General features: G+C 38.6%; 2 protein-coding genes across 8 annotated transcripts in view; one reads left to right on the forward strand and one right to left on the reverse strand.

The window, feature by feature from the left end:
• Window positions 1-1185: 1185 nt before the first annotated feature.
• On the forward strand, window positions 1186-7973 carry LOC121964363 (uncharacterized). Its single transcript, XM_088075645.1, has 5 exons — window positions 1186-1317; window positions 2480-3145; window positions 4781-4867; window positions 5165-5356; window positions 5732-7973. The coding sequence occupies exons 1-5, from the start codon at window positions 1245-1247 to the stop codon at window positions 5917-5919; spliced, it is 1206 nt and encodes a 401-aa protein (XP_087931771.1). The 5' UTR covers window positions 1186-1244; the 3' UTR covers window positions 5920-7973.
• A 2903-nt stretch (window positions 7974-10876) lies between these two features.
• Window positions 10877-16230, reverse strand: part of LOC121941842 (nucleosome-remodeling factor subunit BPTF-like) — a 58232-nt gene continuing 52878 nt past the window's right edge. For 6 of the 7 annotated variants that reach the window (XM_088075647.1, XM_088075648.1, XM_088075646.1 and 3 more), the window contains one exon: window positions 10877-14080. In XM_088075647.1, the coding sequence (XP_087931773.1) occupies window positions 14044-14080 (37 nt within the window). In that variant the 3' untranslated portion in view covers window positions 10877-14043. Of the gene's footprint in view, window positions 14081-14128; window positions 15048-16230 lie in introns of those variants that run through there. The other variant, XM_088075649.1, reaches the window with a different exon arrangement.

Consider the following 16230-nt stretch of genomic DNA (forward strand, 5'->3'; position numbering starts at 1 on the left):
TCGTGGCCCACCATTATCTCAGTCAGCCTGTCACTACTTTGTAATTAAATGTTTTATCACCTTTTTCCTTTTAAAATGATCAATTATTTTGCATTTATTCACATATTTTTATTTATTTTTTCTATATATCCTAAAAAAATTACACTGTTGAATGCTGTTTGACTTACTATATTATTACATTTTTGATGATTTTTGGACAACGTACTATACTATAACATTTTTGGCGATTTTTGTAAGACATACTATACTATGACGTTTCTGATGATTTTTGGATGACATCTTAAAGTAAGACATTTTTTATGAGTTTTGGACGATATCTTATACTATGACATTTTTGATGATTTTTGGACAACATCCTAAAGTAAGACCTTTTTTATGAGTTTTGGACAATATACTATACTCTGTCGTATTTGATGATGTTTTGACAGCATACTATACAATGACGTTCTTGATCACTTTTGGACGACATACTATACTATGACGTTTTTGATCATTTTTGGAGGACATGCTTTACTATGACGTTACTATATTAATCATTCTTATATGTTGTCTGACTGTTGCACAGCATGTTCTTGTTCTTGCAATAAAAAATAAAAATAACGACCTCTAAAGAACAATTAGGCGCTCTTTTAAATGTATTCTCTTTTCATTTATTTTCTTATTTGATTACTTCAATTTGGTGACTATATTTAGTAAGAATAGGTCTGGAAGGTCTTTATTTGACAAATAATGTGTTGCAGTTCCACACTGCGACCATCAGAGGGCAGTAAAGACTGATTATTAAATACACCCAGGTACAGTGTCACCTTCAGCTCCACTAGAGAGGTTGTTATAACTTACCCTGAAGCGAAAGGGTATTTTATATTTTCTAATAAAATCTCAAGAAAGCAAGTAAAACATCAATTCAGAAGATTTAAACATTGAGTTGGACACCAGAAAACAGAAGCAGAACCTAGTTCAATTTTACATAAAATAGGCCTACTACCTGGAAAAATAAAGAGAATTTCTTGACAGATCCAAATTTCCCCACATACATTATTATAAACAACAACAGGAGCCTTTTTTAATCAATTTATGAATGAAAGGAGTGTAATGTCGAAGTGTTTACGTCTGTGTAAGGGACGTCCCACCATCTCCCCTTCCACCCCATCCCATCTCATTCCTGAGCAGCCTGTATAAAAATCCCAGGAATCCCCCTTCTGTAGCAGACAGACCTGAACGTGTGTCCACACTCAACATCCAGGATGACAGGGATTATTCTGCTCATCTTATTTCTGGGCTTTCCTCTTTGCAACTCAGAGGAGCATGTTGTGAACGGTGAGTACACTTTATTTTTGTTGGTTGGCTTTTTGGAGTTAGTTGTACATTTTAATGTGTTAAAGAAAAACTGGTTTTCTTTTACCTATACTTTTACTTGTTGCTTTACGTTACTTTCTTTTTAATTTGAGTCTATTGATTGTACAATCAGACTTTCACAGCAGCATGCTCAGTGTGGATTTACATTTTATTAAGGGTGGGGAAAAATTGATACAGTACAGTATCACAGTATTTAAAATCAATTATTAATATTGCAAATACAAATTCCACTTTTGGTGAGATGAACAGACCAAAAATTTAATCTTATTAGATAATACAGATTCTTGACATCTCTCTACCTGTGAAAGAAACTACAAAAAGAGGCAATTTTGTCTTTAAAATTCCCATTAGTAAATGTTACATCCCAAAACAATTATAATGTGATTTAAGATAAAAACGCTAAGTGAGTAGCCTTATAGTTGACATAATAAAAGCTGATATCCTAGCTGTAGATTCTTAACAAGTTAGACATTTCCATCCAGCAGGCCAATTAGTGTCATACTGTAGAAGAAAGTGTCAAGTTCTCAACATGAAAGTTACTGATAAACCTCCAACTGAAATATTAACAAAGAGTCTCATACTTTATTAAGCTAAATGAAAAATCCTTAGACAGGAAATATTCTTTCTTTCAAGCATATGTATGAAATATGAAAGTAGCAGAGGACTTTTATTTTGACCAAATTGTCTTGTGAAGCACTTAGTAGCATCTGTGTTTGAAAAGTGCTACATTTATCATTATTGTTAGTCTTATTATTATTAATTAAATACTACATTTAGACCATAATTTGATGCAGAAAAGGCAAAAAATGCTCAATAAAAATTCACCAGAATGCAGGAAAGGAAGTGTTTGATGCTCAAAATTTTCTGGACGAGAACCCCAAAAGCTTTTATTATTAAAAGGCCTATTCTGATTTTTGAAAAGTATTTATAACCTAGATATTTAGAGATAACATTTTGGGCCACCAGGACTAACGACACCACCGATCCACAGCTACCATAAATATTAAATGAACCCACATGGCTTATTGTGGGAGCAGAGGGGCTTTCATATTAAACTAATACACCATATCAAGTTGAAGAAAATGTCTAACCGAAGTACAACTTTTTGTTTGTGTCAACCCAGAGCTGTACACCTTGATAGAAAAGGGTCAGAGTAGTTTTGTAGATCCACCTCCGAGCAACCAGAGCCGGCTGGTGGTCAAAGAGCCCTCCCTGCCCATCAACGAGCTCCTAGAGAAGAGTAGCAAGGCCAGCGAGTCCAAATTCACCCTCCATCCTCTCCCCTCTGCCGTCTGGCCAAAGCACACCGACCTGGCCCCCATCCCCCGCCACCACGGCCCCCACGGCCCCCACAACAAGAGCAAAAAGGGCCACAAGAGCGACCGTCTGATAGAGCACAACAGCGAGAAGACCAGAGGAGAAGTTGTTGGTTTGCTTCCCAAAACACCGCTGACGGGGGCTGCAGCTGCTGCCACCAACCGCACTGTGCAGAAAACCAACCAGGACGCCCAGTCCAACATCGGTCCTCCTCAGCAGAGTGAACCAGATGGACACTCCAATTCCAGACCCAGGGGTCCCCCCAACACACAGCCTCAGCCGCACCAACCAGCCCAATCGCCGCGCAGAGATCCCCCCAACCGAAGACTGGACCCAGAGGAGAACCGGCCGGGAAAGTCCAGTCTCTATCAGACAGGTATCGGTGCAGCGACCAGGAACAACAGCCGCCCACCTGTCGTCTTTAACCGGCGCTCCTCCAGCCTGCTCTACCAGTTTGACATCCTGAGGCGAGGTATGAGAGCGTTTGTTGTGTCCTGACCTTGGAGGCTGACCTGTATATTGATACAGAGCTGTGCACGGCGTCTTTGAATGTTACATTATCGAACTTAAACTGAATCGTTTTTTATACTCCTCTACATATTTCAAAAGATTGAAATTATGTAAGAGTTTAGCCATCTGGGGGAGGTCTTTGATGCTCAGTATCATAGTATTTATTACAGTAATATCCTGTAAAATATAATATTACATAATCACAGTGACAAATGACCCAGACTTCATGAATACAATATTTTTGTATTAGTCACTAAAAGAAAAAAGAATCTGCATTTGGATTTCCTGCATAACTAAAAGAGGCTTGTGGTAAAATCTGATTACAAAAGGGGCTAACTGGATTTTAACACCAAAATTTCCACGTTTTTGAAAAAAACTCATAAGAATGCTCAGAATCCAAATTTGTTGGTTAATCCAGCCCAACGTTGTTTACGTGGGATTATATTTTGAACTTTGATATCAATGATGAGCATTTTTTTGGACCCATTTCCCCCTTTAGTGTTAGTGTCATAATTTTAAGTGCACCCACTTGATGCCCCTTTCCCCACAGCCTGTCAAATGCCTGTATCCCCCAGGATACAGAAACCATTTAAGGGCTACAATGATAAATAGCAGGTAAAAAAAAAAAAAAGTTTTTCGGATTTGGGTGTGAACTGTCTCTTTAAGGCCCATTGTTTAACACACACACACACACACACACACACATACGTAGAATATACATACTATAATTCTTATATTACACATAGAATATAAGAATTATAGTTTTTATTGTTATATTATTTTCCGTGATTTAAAAAAAAAAAAAAGTAACTAATTTTCATTAGTCATTTCCTTGTCATCTTTTCCCAATTTCTTGCAATTTCCAGTGTATCTCTTGTCACATTGCTCATTGCAATTTGAACAAAATCAAACAAATTTGGTCAGGTTTCAAAGGTTTAAATGCATATGAAAAGCACCTGAATGCTATGATTTCTCTCAAGGTTTTAAAGGGTTAACATGCTGATCATGTCATTGATATATTCTTGGCTTGAATCCTGCTGGGATCTTGCTGTATGTAACCCTACATCTCTAGTATTTGCTGTCACTCTCTGCTTTACTCCTGTCAAATAAAACCTACAAAACACCACATAAAATGGCTAAAAAACATATACATCTGTTTTTACTTCTAAGGAAAGTCACAAAGTAATATCATATACACTAACACACAGAGTTCATAGAGTTCACACAGAGAGAGATAATGACAGTGATGATGGTTTGAAGCCTTCCACTGGTAGTTAGTGAACATCCCTCGCCACTAATTACAACCATCTCCCTCAAATCTGGCTGTCAATGTTTCTCTTTGTGTGCAGCGAGGTTGTAAAGATGCAAAGCAAGTGAGACGCTCCTCATATTGTAATAAGAACAGAAAATGTAGCACGGCTGTGATCCCATCACATACACGTCACCTCCTCCAGTCCCATGTGGAGGAATGTGACGCCTGGGTTGTGTAATGACGGCCTTGTTCTTTTCTAATGACGCTGGAATGAGAGTCTGGAATACAGTCACTCGTTTTAACTCATCCCCTCATTCTGTCCTTTGCTTGTCTTCCTCTCCACAGAGTCCGACTTCACACATGATGCTTTCTGCATGAGCGAGTGCAGGAAGGAGAAGGAGGAGAGGGAGTATTACTGCTACAGTGAGTTTGGTATGTTGACACAAGAGACAAAGAGTTTGTCAAAGGTAGACAAACAAAAAATTAAATGCAGGATTTGCTTCAAAAGCCTTGACCAATTAAGCCTAACTAAGCTAAGATAAGCTTACAGGCTGCTGGTTGTAGCTTCTTATTTTTTAGACAAACATGGAGGTGGTATCAATCTTCTCATCTCACTCTGGACAAGAGAGCAAATAAGCATATTGTTAAACCATTCTTTTACAAAACATACATCTAAATAAAATTTTCAGCTTTTTGACCTGTGCTGTTTTTTTTATGTTCCTTAAACAGCTGTAAACGGGATAGTTCACGATATTGATGTGGTGCGTAAAGGAATACGTCTCATTACATTGATGGTGAGCAGCGACGGTTTCTACAAGATGAGTCGTCTCTACGTGACCCCAGACAGCTTTTTCTTCAAAGTTCGCCTTCTGGTCCTGGACACCTACAAGTGCAGCAAGCCCTGCCCCGACATCAAACTCGGTGAGTGCAGCGGGGTCGCTGAAAAACCCCATAAAACAGGATCAGATAAGAAAATCTATTTAGTGCAGGAAGAGAATGAAACTATAGTACTAACTGTGAGAGTGTATCTATTAATTATAAAGCTGTAGTTTGATTGATACTTAAGATGAGATATGAGATAGAGGTTGTACATCGTGGGACATTTACGCAGATGTGTCAAGACTCATAAATTAAGAAGTCTTTAACAAGCTTCTGCCAAAATATTCGTGTGTGGGATGTGGGTATTCTGTTTTCCTGAGATCAGCAAAACCAGTAACACACTTTGTTTACTGCAAACATGAAAAATGCTTGACTTTGCACTTTTTCACTTCTACATTTCCCCTATCTGTTCCCAAGGGACCAGATACATCATAATGGGACAGATCTACCACCGGAGGCGCCACCTCCCCACTGACCTCCTGAACCTACTGGGGGGTAAACTGAAACCCGGAGACGGACTCCTGCGGAGCAACAACTATGTCAAGAGATTCAACAAACGGAGGCACCAGAAAGCCCTGGAGGCCACCCGCTCCAGGTGTAGGTGAACCAAAGATAAGACTATCGGCCCCTGCTGCAGGGGAAGAGACATTGCAGCTTATTTGAACTGATCATAACTAATAACCCCTCAGTGTTGTGCAAGACGGAAGAGATTTTGCAGAGGGCATGGATTTATTTTCATATGGACTGCTATGATGTATCCTTATCCTGGTTTATCTTTTTTACTCCTCCGTAAAGTTCCTCAAGTACTGACTTGTGGTGTCTTTGATAGAAACACAAGCAGCTTCAATTAAATGGATTTTTCGAGATCAGTTTTTAACATCTGGGAAATCAAACCTATCCGTTAATATTTTTCACAAAATAGCAACTTCACTCAAACTCCTCATTCATTCATGGCTGGTTCATGAAGTCCCAAAATTGCTGATCTAAAGAACATAGATTTGAACTCAGAGTATGCCTTCGACATGCTTTTCATAGGGAAGATAAGAAGTCAATTTTGGGGCACTTTTGGTATTTTTTAACAGGTTTAAACAGACAGTATTAGAGCTGACAGGACACTAGGAGTCAAAGATGACACAAAAGTATCCAATTGGACTTGAATCAGGCATGTTGCAGTTCATGTGGGGCTCTTAACCCTTAAGCCACTCGGATGCCCAAAAATACATCATTTTATTAAAGGTATCTCCTGTCACTGCTATGCAGACGGTGTTCAATTATACATCTCAATTAAAGGACAGGTGTGTAGGATTTAAGGGGGACTAAAAGCAGAAATGTGTATGGGTCTATCTTTTTCCACACTATAATACAAACACATTTATGAACATGCATACAGAGAAGATCGTTGGTTCATTGTTTTTCTAGCTCCCATATTTAACCCCTTGAAACTTGGATCGACATCACTTTTCTTGAGCTGAACCATGAGCAAATTCTTTCAAAAACATGGCAACTTGGTCAGAAATTTCCCACAAATTGCAATAAAAGTATCTTTTTAAAAGGTAGGGGAAAATGTCCGTAAAGCTATTGTTTATAATTACCATAAACTAATTATTTTTACAGAATTATTATTATTTTAAGCACCCTTCTTCAGGTCATTCCCCTCTTTTAAACTTTGCCATGTTGTTTGTTTGCTTGTTTTTTTTTTTCAAGTAGCTTTCATGTACTTTTTACAAATTTCTGGCTAATTTCTGTTTTTGAAAGAAATCAAGTTGCCCAGGTTTAACAACACTTTTTCATCAACGATATGGAAGAGAGATTTATTTTCCAGACAAGCACACTTGCTTTTCAAAATAATATCAATTGCTCAGTACTTTGAATCTCATTGTAAAAATCCAATATTTAATCATTTTGGAAACTGATATGGGAGCGAAATGTTGTACTGCACAAAGAAGTATTGTTTTGTAACTCTTGATCCCGTGCATGTTGTCGCTGTGGTTGTTATTTGTAAGCAGGAAATGCACTATTATTGTTACAAGGACCAAAGGGAGGGAATGAAGGGCCTGAAAAAGCAGCAACAAACCTCAGAGGAGGACGAGGAGGAGGGAGAAGAGGGGAGAGGGAGAGCACAGGACCTTTGCTTGTCATGAGAGCGGCTTATTTTTCTAACTTTAATTATATGTCAACGATGAAATATCTGCCCGAGTAGACTGGGACATCAAAAGGGGCCTTGCTGAATGAGGAGGGGTGTGTGTTGTTGTAGGGACTAAGCCATAAATCTAATCGCAGGAATCTGATCCTCTCTGCACCTGGACACATGACTTGGAGAGAAAAAAGTGCCTCCGTCACAGCTCCTCTTTGGGAAAGCTCTTGTTTTCTTGCTTACACACAAACATGTCCTCGTCTAGAAGGGCCAAAACTTAAAAAGGGACATTTTGGAGGATGAGAGAGACAAGGTGGAGGAGAAACAAAGAAGGTTATGTAAAATGACAGGAAGAGGGTGTTAGGTCTGTGTTTCTGAAGGGATAGCTTCTTATTTAATCAGAAATCCCTGGCTTGATTGTAGTACGACCCTGAGCTCATGCTTCTTATCAAAGGGAAAACTTGCACTGAATGCTTACATTGCTTTACCATACACAAAAACAATAAAAATGTGTATTTTTTTGTACTCAACGACCCTGTGAGAAATTATTTTGTCTTTAAACCAACCGTCCACCAATGCTATCGCATACATCTGCCCACTGACTGAAACATCGATCCTCCTTATCTTTCCCAGTGATTGCATGGGAAGGAGCCCCCGACGCAAGACGCTCTAATTAGAGTTTAACAACCATGGTCTCTGTCTTGCCTCCGGGAAGAGAGACTGACTTGGGAACTTGGACGTGGAGGCAGGCAGGGCTAAGCCTCTTTTCTCCCCCTCTGTCCGTCTGTCAGCTCGGCCGCTCAGTTCCCAGGCTCGAGGAAGACTCTATCTGGGATCAGTGCTGGAGGGAACAGATGCAGGCGGGCAGGAAACAGGAGCCCGCTCCACATCTTGGCTACTATCGCAGCAGGAGGACATTCCTCATTGCAGAGGATGTAAAGGAGGAGAAGGAGGAGGGAGAGAAAGCTGGGGTGTTAGGAGAGGGAGGTGGGAATGTCTCTAAATTGCTTCCTGTGTGATAGTCCCCAAGCCACAAGGAGGGAGTGAGAGAAGGAGACGATGGGTGGTGGATTTAAACCACTCGGGGCTTGTGGCCATCTGCGGCACTCACGGCGTCCATGCGAGCCTCTGGATTCATTTAGCGGTTTGAGTCGGGACTGAAGAGAGGGAGGTAAGGGAGGAAGGGTGTGAGAGGAGAGCGCAAGGTCAACCTTGGAGGTGGTTTTTATGTGTTGTGTTGGTAATTTGATCACAGGAAGTTTGTATGAGTGTGTTGGGGGTCATGACCTTGTTGTTCAGTGCTCGCAAGTGTGCACACTTTTCCATTAAAGCTCCAGATAATTGACAAGAGGCTGGAACATGGCATGTAGGACATGACTGACCCACTGAGGGGCCCGAGGGAAAAATGAGCTGTGGGCCCCGACTGAACCCCCTTCTTCCAGTCTCTGTAGTAATTAGTGATTAGTTTGTTGTTACTTTATCAAGTACAATGCATAAACTTACACTGTTTAATGTAAATATATATACATATATATATGTGTGTGTGTGTGTGTGTGTGTGTGTGTGTGTCTGTCTGTGTGTCCGTTTGTTCAACAATGGGCCTTAAAGACAGACAGTTCACCCCAGAATCCAAAATATATATATATATTTTTTTTTTACCTGCTGTTTATCAGTCTTGCCATTAAATGGTTTCTGTATTCTAGGGATAGGTCAGATTTTGAAAAAATAAAAATAAAAAAAAATCATGAAATCCTGTAATTTTAACCTAGATACATGAGAAAGTGGCAATTAACTTATTTTCCAAAATATTTGCATGTGCCTGTCCATTTAAGGGCTAGATTACTTTGGTGTGAGTTCCTGAGGTGACACCCATCTTGTGGTACTAATTCGATTCAAGATAATCCACAGACCTTGTTGTGAGCGGTTTCATGAAGGGACTACGGGATGTAATCACTAGTTTCATCATGATACTGTATTTAAAAAATTCTTTAGACAACAATTTGCCAGTATCACAAAGTCTGCCATGATACAATTTGGATTCAATTCAAATCAGGGGCCTGCGATCTACATGAGATTATATTATATGTCCATTTAACACAACCTGTTACAGAAGAAGCTGCCCCCCTCCTTTTTTTTTGCTTTGGTCATAGAAGATAAAAACAACATATAAATACTTGTAAATAATTAAAACTGGTTCATTCTGTCAGAAAACCCTTTCTGGAAAAATTGTTTTCATTTTACCTCAAATCATGATCTTTTTCCAAAAACTTGAGGGCAAATTTTTACCAAAAGCCATTGAACATGGATTAAAGACAATATCCCTAAACCAAAGTATAAAACTCAATAACTGTCAAGGTTCATATACAAAACAACTGTCTTTTAAGTCATGTTTTACCCCACATATGAAACATGCTAACATTATTAGCATAAGTCAATGGCATTTTACATTGCATACATTAGCCTAGCAGCCAGCGGGCGTTTTTGTATTTTACTGACATGTATTTTACTTTTTTACTCTTTTTACTCACTGTTGGTTTAAGTCACATCATCTCTCGACAAACAACACAGTTGAATTTCAGTCTGTAGGCTTGTTTTTCCAACTAAAAAAATCATTGAAACTGAGCAGTTTATGTTTGTAATGTTGCTGTGAAGTTAGTGTAGTGAGGTGTCCAGCAGGTACGTCGTGTTTCCTGAGTAAAGCTTTTGTTTACATCTGACATGTGCTCTATCTGTTGACCCATACTGTCACTGAAAAAAAATGTCCACTCTGCTGATTTAATCCTGAGTAAATACCTCCTTATCATCTTTCTCTTAGCTGGTGCCATCATCTTCCTGCAGTTGTAAACAGACACAGAATTTCAAAATAAAGGCACATCTGAAACAAGATGATATGGTTCTATGTTTTCACTTTGCATTAATAATTGTGGACCATTGCCTATTTATTTTTAAGATTTTTTATTAATTAAAAAAATGTATTAATTACAGAAGTGCTTTATGTTATGTGTAGTTGTGTGTGGCTGGCTGTGAATGATCTATCTATCTTTCTATCTCATTTAATCATAAACACTGACAAATCAAATGCTATTTCTGCCATTCCCAGTCTGTTAAATGTTTCTTTACATAATATGTAGGTATCGCAATGGCACTGACTCACATCTTTTGTGTGATTCACTCCTTTTTTTTCTATCTGAGGAACATTACAGGGCTCAGGGCCATTGAGATGCCAATGAATATTTATGCGTTCATTCTATTTTCTCACAGCCACCATAACTCGCTCTTCACCTGTCTTAGCAAAACATCCTTGGATGACTTTCAAGCAGTCTAAAAAGCTTTTGCAAAGCTTTTGATCAGGTCCTCCAAAAGGTTTCACGTGACAGCGATCTGCGATGAGCAGAGACAGTCAAAGAAAACACAACTCTTTTGGAAACTGGTGTCAAAAACATTACTTTTATTATCTAGGATGAAATGTCCTATCAAGTACAAAAGAGAATCTCTTCGGAGTTGCCACAATCAGTTAAAAACATAGAGTACTTTTTATCTGCAGTTACGTTTCCTCAACATTACTAAAAAAACTGACAACTTTTCATTGATATGAATAAATAATACAAGAAATGCAATGTCAATATAGAAGTTATGCTGAACTGGTTGGTTTCTTACAAAAAAAAGGAGAAAAACTCTTTACAAGAGTTAACTGTGTCACTCTACCCCCCATTCAAAACCTTTATGCTCACAATATGCAGCACTTTTAATATAAAGGGCAATTTCACCTAAAATGTAGAGTTCACTTCAATTAAAGAGAAAAAATAGACAGTTAAAATATACAGGCGGGCTTAGTTTGCTGGTTCCAAGAGTGAAAAATAAAAGTTTCTACTGCTCTAAAAATCTTTCATCTCTACATATTTGGACAGCCATAATATACAATAGAGATTACAAACAGTGGATGAAACACGTCATCATCAGATTACAAAGTGACAGACATTTGTGTGAAAGACACACAAACACAGTAAAGAAGACAGCAGCTACATTATCTCTCAACTCTGCAAAAACACACAAAGAACGTTACGACCGAAACGGAAACATTTGCCTATTTTTAAACGGTTTTGAACAACTTAAAGACGACTGTGTCTCATGACTGCTCCCCTCCTACAAAACTGATAATCACAGATTACAAAAATGTGCCCAAATATGCTAAAAATGCAGCTATAAAATTTTCATACAAACCCCACGGTACAAAGACTCCCCAGTCCCCACTCAAAGTTTACTCCCAGACATGCTGCCGCAGACCGCAACATAACTGAGTTGATGCTGAGTGGAAAAGTCCATTATCCAATTACTTAACCATGCTTTGAGGGCGAGTTGAGAGACGTATGTGAGCCAACCTGTCAGCTTCAATGAAATATGTTGGAAGAAGTGGCTGATAGATAAGGAGAGAGAGACTTACAGACTCAGCCATCAACAGACACAAGAGCTCGAGAAGAGACAGTGCGCGTATGGAGGAAGGTACAGTACATATGGGTTCATTAAGCCTTGTACGGGTTTCACCTTCCCTGAAGGCCGAACAGTCTCACTTCTTGTCCTTGACCTCCTGAAAAAAGGTCAAGTTTAACAGAAGTGCAGAGCTAGTTAACATTCTTCACTTGCATGTCAGAGGAACACTTAACGGCAAAAGGTTAGAAGAGGGGCAGGATGTGGTGGGTGGGATGACCCGTCCTGGGTGTTTCCTTATGGAAAGTAACATGACGGCTTTTAGACGAAATGAAGACCCTTGAATTACTCGAGCAAGTGCCGTTGACGTCCTTACGTGGTGAGAAATCCAGCTTTAATTACAGCATCAAGCTACTGTGACAGGGAATGTACAGTGAAATGTGCCACTCGGTGGGCTTTATGAGGCTGCTTCATGCTTCATGCAGAGCGACACGGCTGACAAAACAACTGGGTGCAGTGGAGTGAGGTGTGACATGGATGGTGACACACAGATTGGCTGCACAGAGTCGATCTGAAACTGATTAAATGGTGTTTTTTTCCAGGTGGAGAATAAAGCATTGTTTGATCCTACAGTGTCAATAAGATGCTGCTTATTATGGAAGCCCATTGCCGCTAGTATGAAAAAGAAGGAAAAAAAATCATTATGAGAAACTTTCTAAAAAAAAATGACGCAAATCTATATAATTAAGTTAGTATGTAGGAAGAATGTGAAACTTTCTCAAAATAATGACTTTCTTATCTAAGAAAATAATGACACGGCCTCTTAAAAATAAGGAACTTTCCCAAAATGATGAGATGTATCTCATATTAATGAGAAATTTAATCCACATAATAAACAAAAAAAAGACAACTCAAAATAATGAGTTGGTATTTCAAAATAATGTGAAATTTTCCACACAATATTGACTATAGAATAACATCTTAAAATGAGCTTTCTCAAAACAATGAGAAACTTGGAATAAATAATCAAAATGACTTAATTCAAAATGAGTTACCATCTCACAATAATGTGAAATGTAAAATAAATAATGACATGGTGTCTTAAAATGAGCTTTCTAAAAACTCAAAATAATGATAAACTTTCTGAAAAATGACTTTTCTTGAAATGAGCTTTCCCAAAAAATTCCTAAAAAGACTTTTATGACTTCTTATCTCAACATAATGTGATACTTTTCTAAGAAATGACTTATCTCAAAATGACTTAGTATCTCAAAATAATGTGGAAATTTCCCAAAATAATGACTTACAATCTCAAAATAATTAGAATTGATGCGAAATCATTAATTTCAGAATATTCACTATTTTGATATTGTCTTTTTTTCAGATAAATCACTATTTTCAGTTACCAAGTCATTATTGTTAGAAAGTTTCTCCTATTGACTTTTTTTTTTCTCCAACCACACTGGCAGAAATGGGCCTTCGCAGCTTTCAGGCATACAGTCGTCGAGTGTGAGGAGAATGAACTCCTGTTGCTGTACATGGATGTGATGCCTGCATTTAGCCACATGAGAAGCATGAAGTGGGCATTTTTCATTTTGACCTCATGAACATTTCCATGTGAGGCAGGGACTGGCCTTTAATGGGATGAGTGTGGTATTCAAGGATGAAATGAAAGTTGCACCTCTGAGTGGGGAGATCAAAGCTGACAATTTGCTATATAGGTTACACAAAAATAGTGATCAGCTACAGAGAGAACGCAACTCTTTTAAGAGTCCGCTGCTGCTGTGACATCAGACTGCCAACGAACATCCAACCGGCCAGCAAATCCACTTTATGTGTTTCACATCTCGATCTTTCTTCTCGTGGATGCACTGGTAGGAACGGCTGGTTGGAATGAAGCGGGCTGTCAGACAGAGTCCGTGGCCGCCCTACCCCCTCGTCTGAAGGTGGGCCTTCCCTGCCGTTATGTCCCGATGACACTTAGGATGAAAGGGGGCTTTTCTCTCCGTGTTGGAGGTTGGGCGCTTTGACACCAGTGCGAGCTGATTTTCAGCTGGGAGCGTGCTCTCCCTCAGAGAGCGCTTAGATTCAGATGCAGCCTGACTTGGACCACGGGGCTTAATCATTCACAAGGCTTGTCTTTTTGACACTTGGATTTTTTAGGAGGGAGCTAAGAGGCTGCTGATTGTAGTTTGTTGTTATGAGACCTACAGAGATGGGCAAAGAGAGGAGGAAGAAAACAGTTGGAAAACTGCTTGTTGTTTCCTTTTTTATTAAAAGCTTTACAATATGACAAAAATATGCACTAGAGGAAGTACAAAAACAAACAAAACAAAAACATGAATTGGATGCCAGTGGGTCAGACACTTTGACAAAGCAGCCATGTTGGTGAAACGTTATCAAAGTGTATGATGTGATGTCGGTCCAACAGTGTATGTACAAGGACTTTTTTTATTTTACACTGGAGACTGTCGAGCTTGCCATATTTAGAACAGGAAAGCTAAACTACATTTTTCTCCAATCTGTCTTTACAGATCCTACCATTATTTCCTTTAGAACATAAAAATAGTCCTTCACGAAAAGATATATTCACATAAAATAACATTATACATGGGTAGAGCCAATAAAAAGTAACTAATAAATGTTGCATGCTTTTTTAAAAATTCTCGGCTAAGAAATGAGGTAAAAATGTTCTGCTGCAGCATGTCCTGACCAATACGATAAACAACAGTTCTGTCAAATTAAAAGATAAGTTATATGAGTGTGGAGCTGAAGTAAGATTTTATAATCAAAATCAATAGCTTTTTGTTTTTTTCAAAACTGAATCTCCAGAAAGAGAATGAGAAACTTCAGATTTTGTCTTACATCTAACTTAAACATAAACAAAATATCAGTCATCTGTTGCAAGAAGTGTAAGAAAATACATTTTCCCTTGAATTGCTTTGTGTTACCAACATGGCTGCCATTATTAGACAGTAGAAACTTTTTTTTTCTTTCCTTTGTTTCTAAAATAAAAAAAGGATCACACCTAAAGTGTGGCTTGATATATGCACTTTCTTACAAAGTTTTAAACGCTGTTTTAAACAAGTAAAAACAGCAACGTCCGGGATTGAAAATTATTATTTTTGTTTGTTTTAAGAGTGACCCCGGCACCCAGGGGTTTGACATCACAATCTGCAAGAGAGAGAGAGAGAGAGAGAGAGAGAAAAAGAGAGACAGAGAGAGGGAGAGAGAGAGGGAATGGATGGTGTAAATACACGCGGGTGAAGCACATCACCGTTTTAGGCACTTAGCTGGATGCAAACCACAAGACACGCTGAACTAATTAAACATCAGTGATAAAAATGCTCATGGAAACTCTGCGTGTCGAGATGAGACGAGGCTGAGATATCACTACCTCTACCAGTTAAAAGAGCTGTATGCTACATTCAGAGCGTTACTATAGCAACAGATCACTATGAAAAACAACAACAAAAATCAACAAATTTCTATGCAAACACATAATGGAGTAATGGCGTCCTGAGCAGAGAAGGAAGTCATGCTACATCTGCGTGTTGTAATCTGAGCTCCTCTGTAGTTTGTTGTGGTAGGTTGGTCCAGCTGTGCGTGCATGTTGGTGCACGTGTGTATGAGAGAGTGACACAGGGGTGGATTTTCACTCTTGTTCCACCCACTCCCACAAAATAAAACCTCCTGTCCCAATGCCATGAAAGAGTAAATTAAAATATCCTGTCCCATCCTGTTCCCATGCTGTGTTTTTAGATAAAGAAAATAGTGTTAGTTCATATTAATACTGCATGTTTATAGATAAAAACAATGCATATTCAATCAACTATACAGTAAACTATTATGCTGAAATAACTCCTAACAGCCCAACAGTTGAAACATCTATACATCTATTTTTTTAATGTAATTCTTTATTCATGCTGTTGGCTGTCGCTGAACTCTGCCTTCAATTGTATTTCCTTTTATAAATTAATTGTATGTAAACACAGAGGCAAATTCTGTGTACATGAAAACCTGTCTGATTGTAACTGCGATCACCACATGGCAAATAATCTGCGCTTAGTCCCTTAAATCAAGGCTTACACATAATAGGAATCACTATTAAATTGATAGCTCATGATTTAGTGTGTATCCCTACACTGTATTCATACGGCTGTTACTGCTGATTTCGGAGTGTTATTGTCACGAATGCATAGATTAACACTGTTTGCTCTGTCACCACTGTTTTTGCTGTTTGGAGGTTTTTTTTTTTTTAACCGTTATTTGCTAGTCACCAGCTCAGTCCTGTCCATTTGTATATTTACGTGCCGTCAATCCCAGCTTTGATTTTTGAAACATAGATATGCTCTAA

This window comes from Plectropomus leopardus, chromosome 3 (genome assembly GCF_026936395.1).
Source record: "Plectropomus leopardus strain MGB_pleo_1.0 chromosome 3, ASM2693639v1, whole genome shotgun sequence".
NCBI classification, from domain to species: Eukaryota; Metazoa; Chordata; class Actinopteri; order Perciformes; family Serranidae; genus Plectropomus; species Plectropomus leopardus.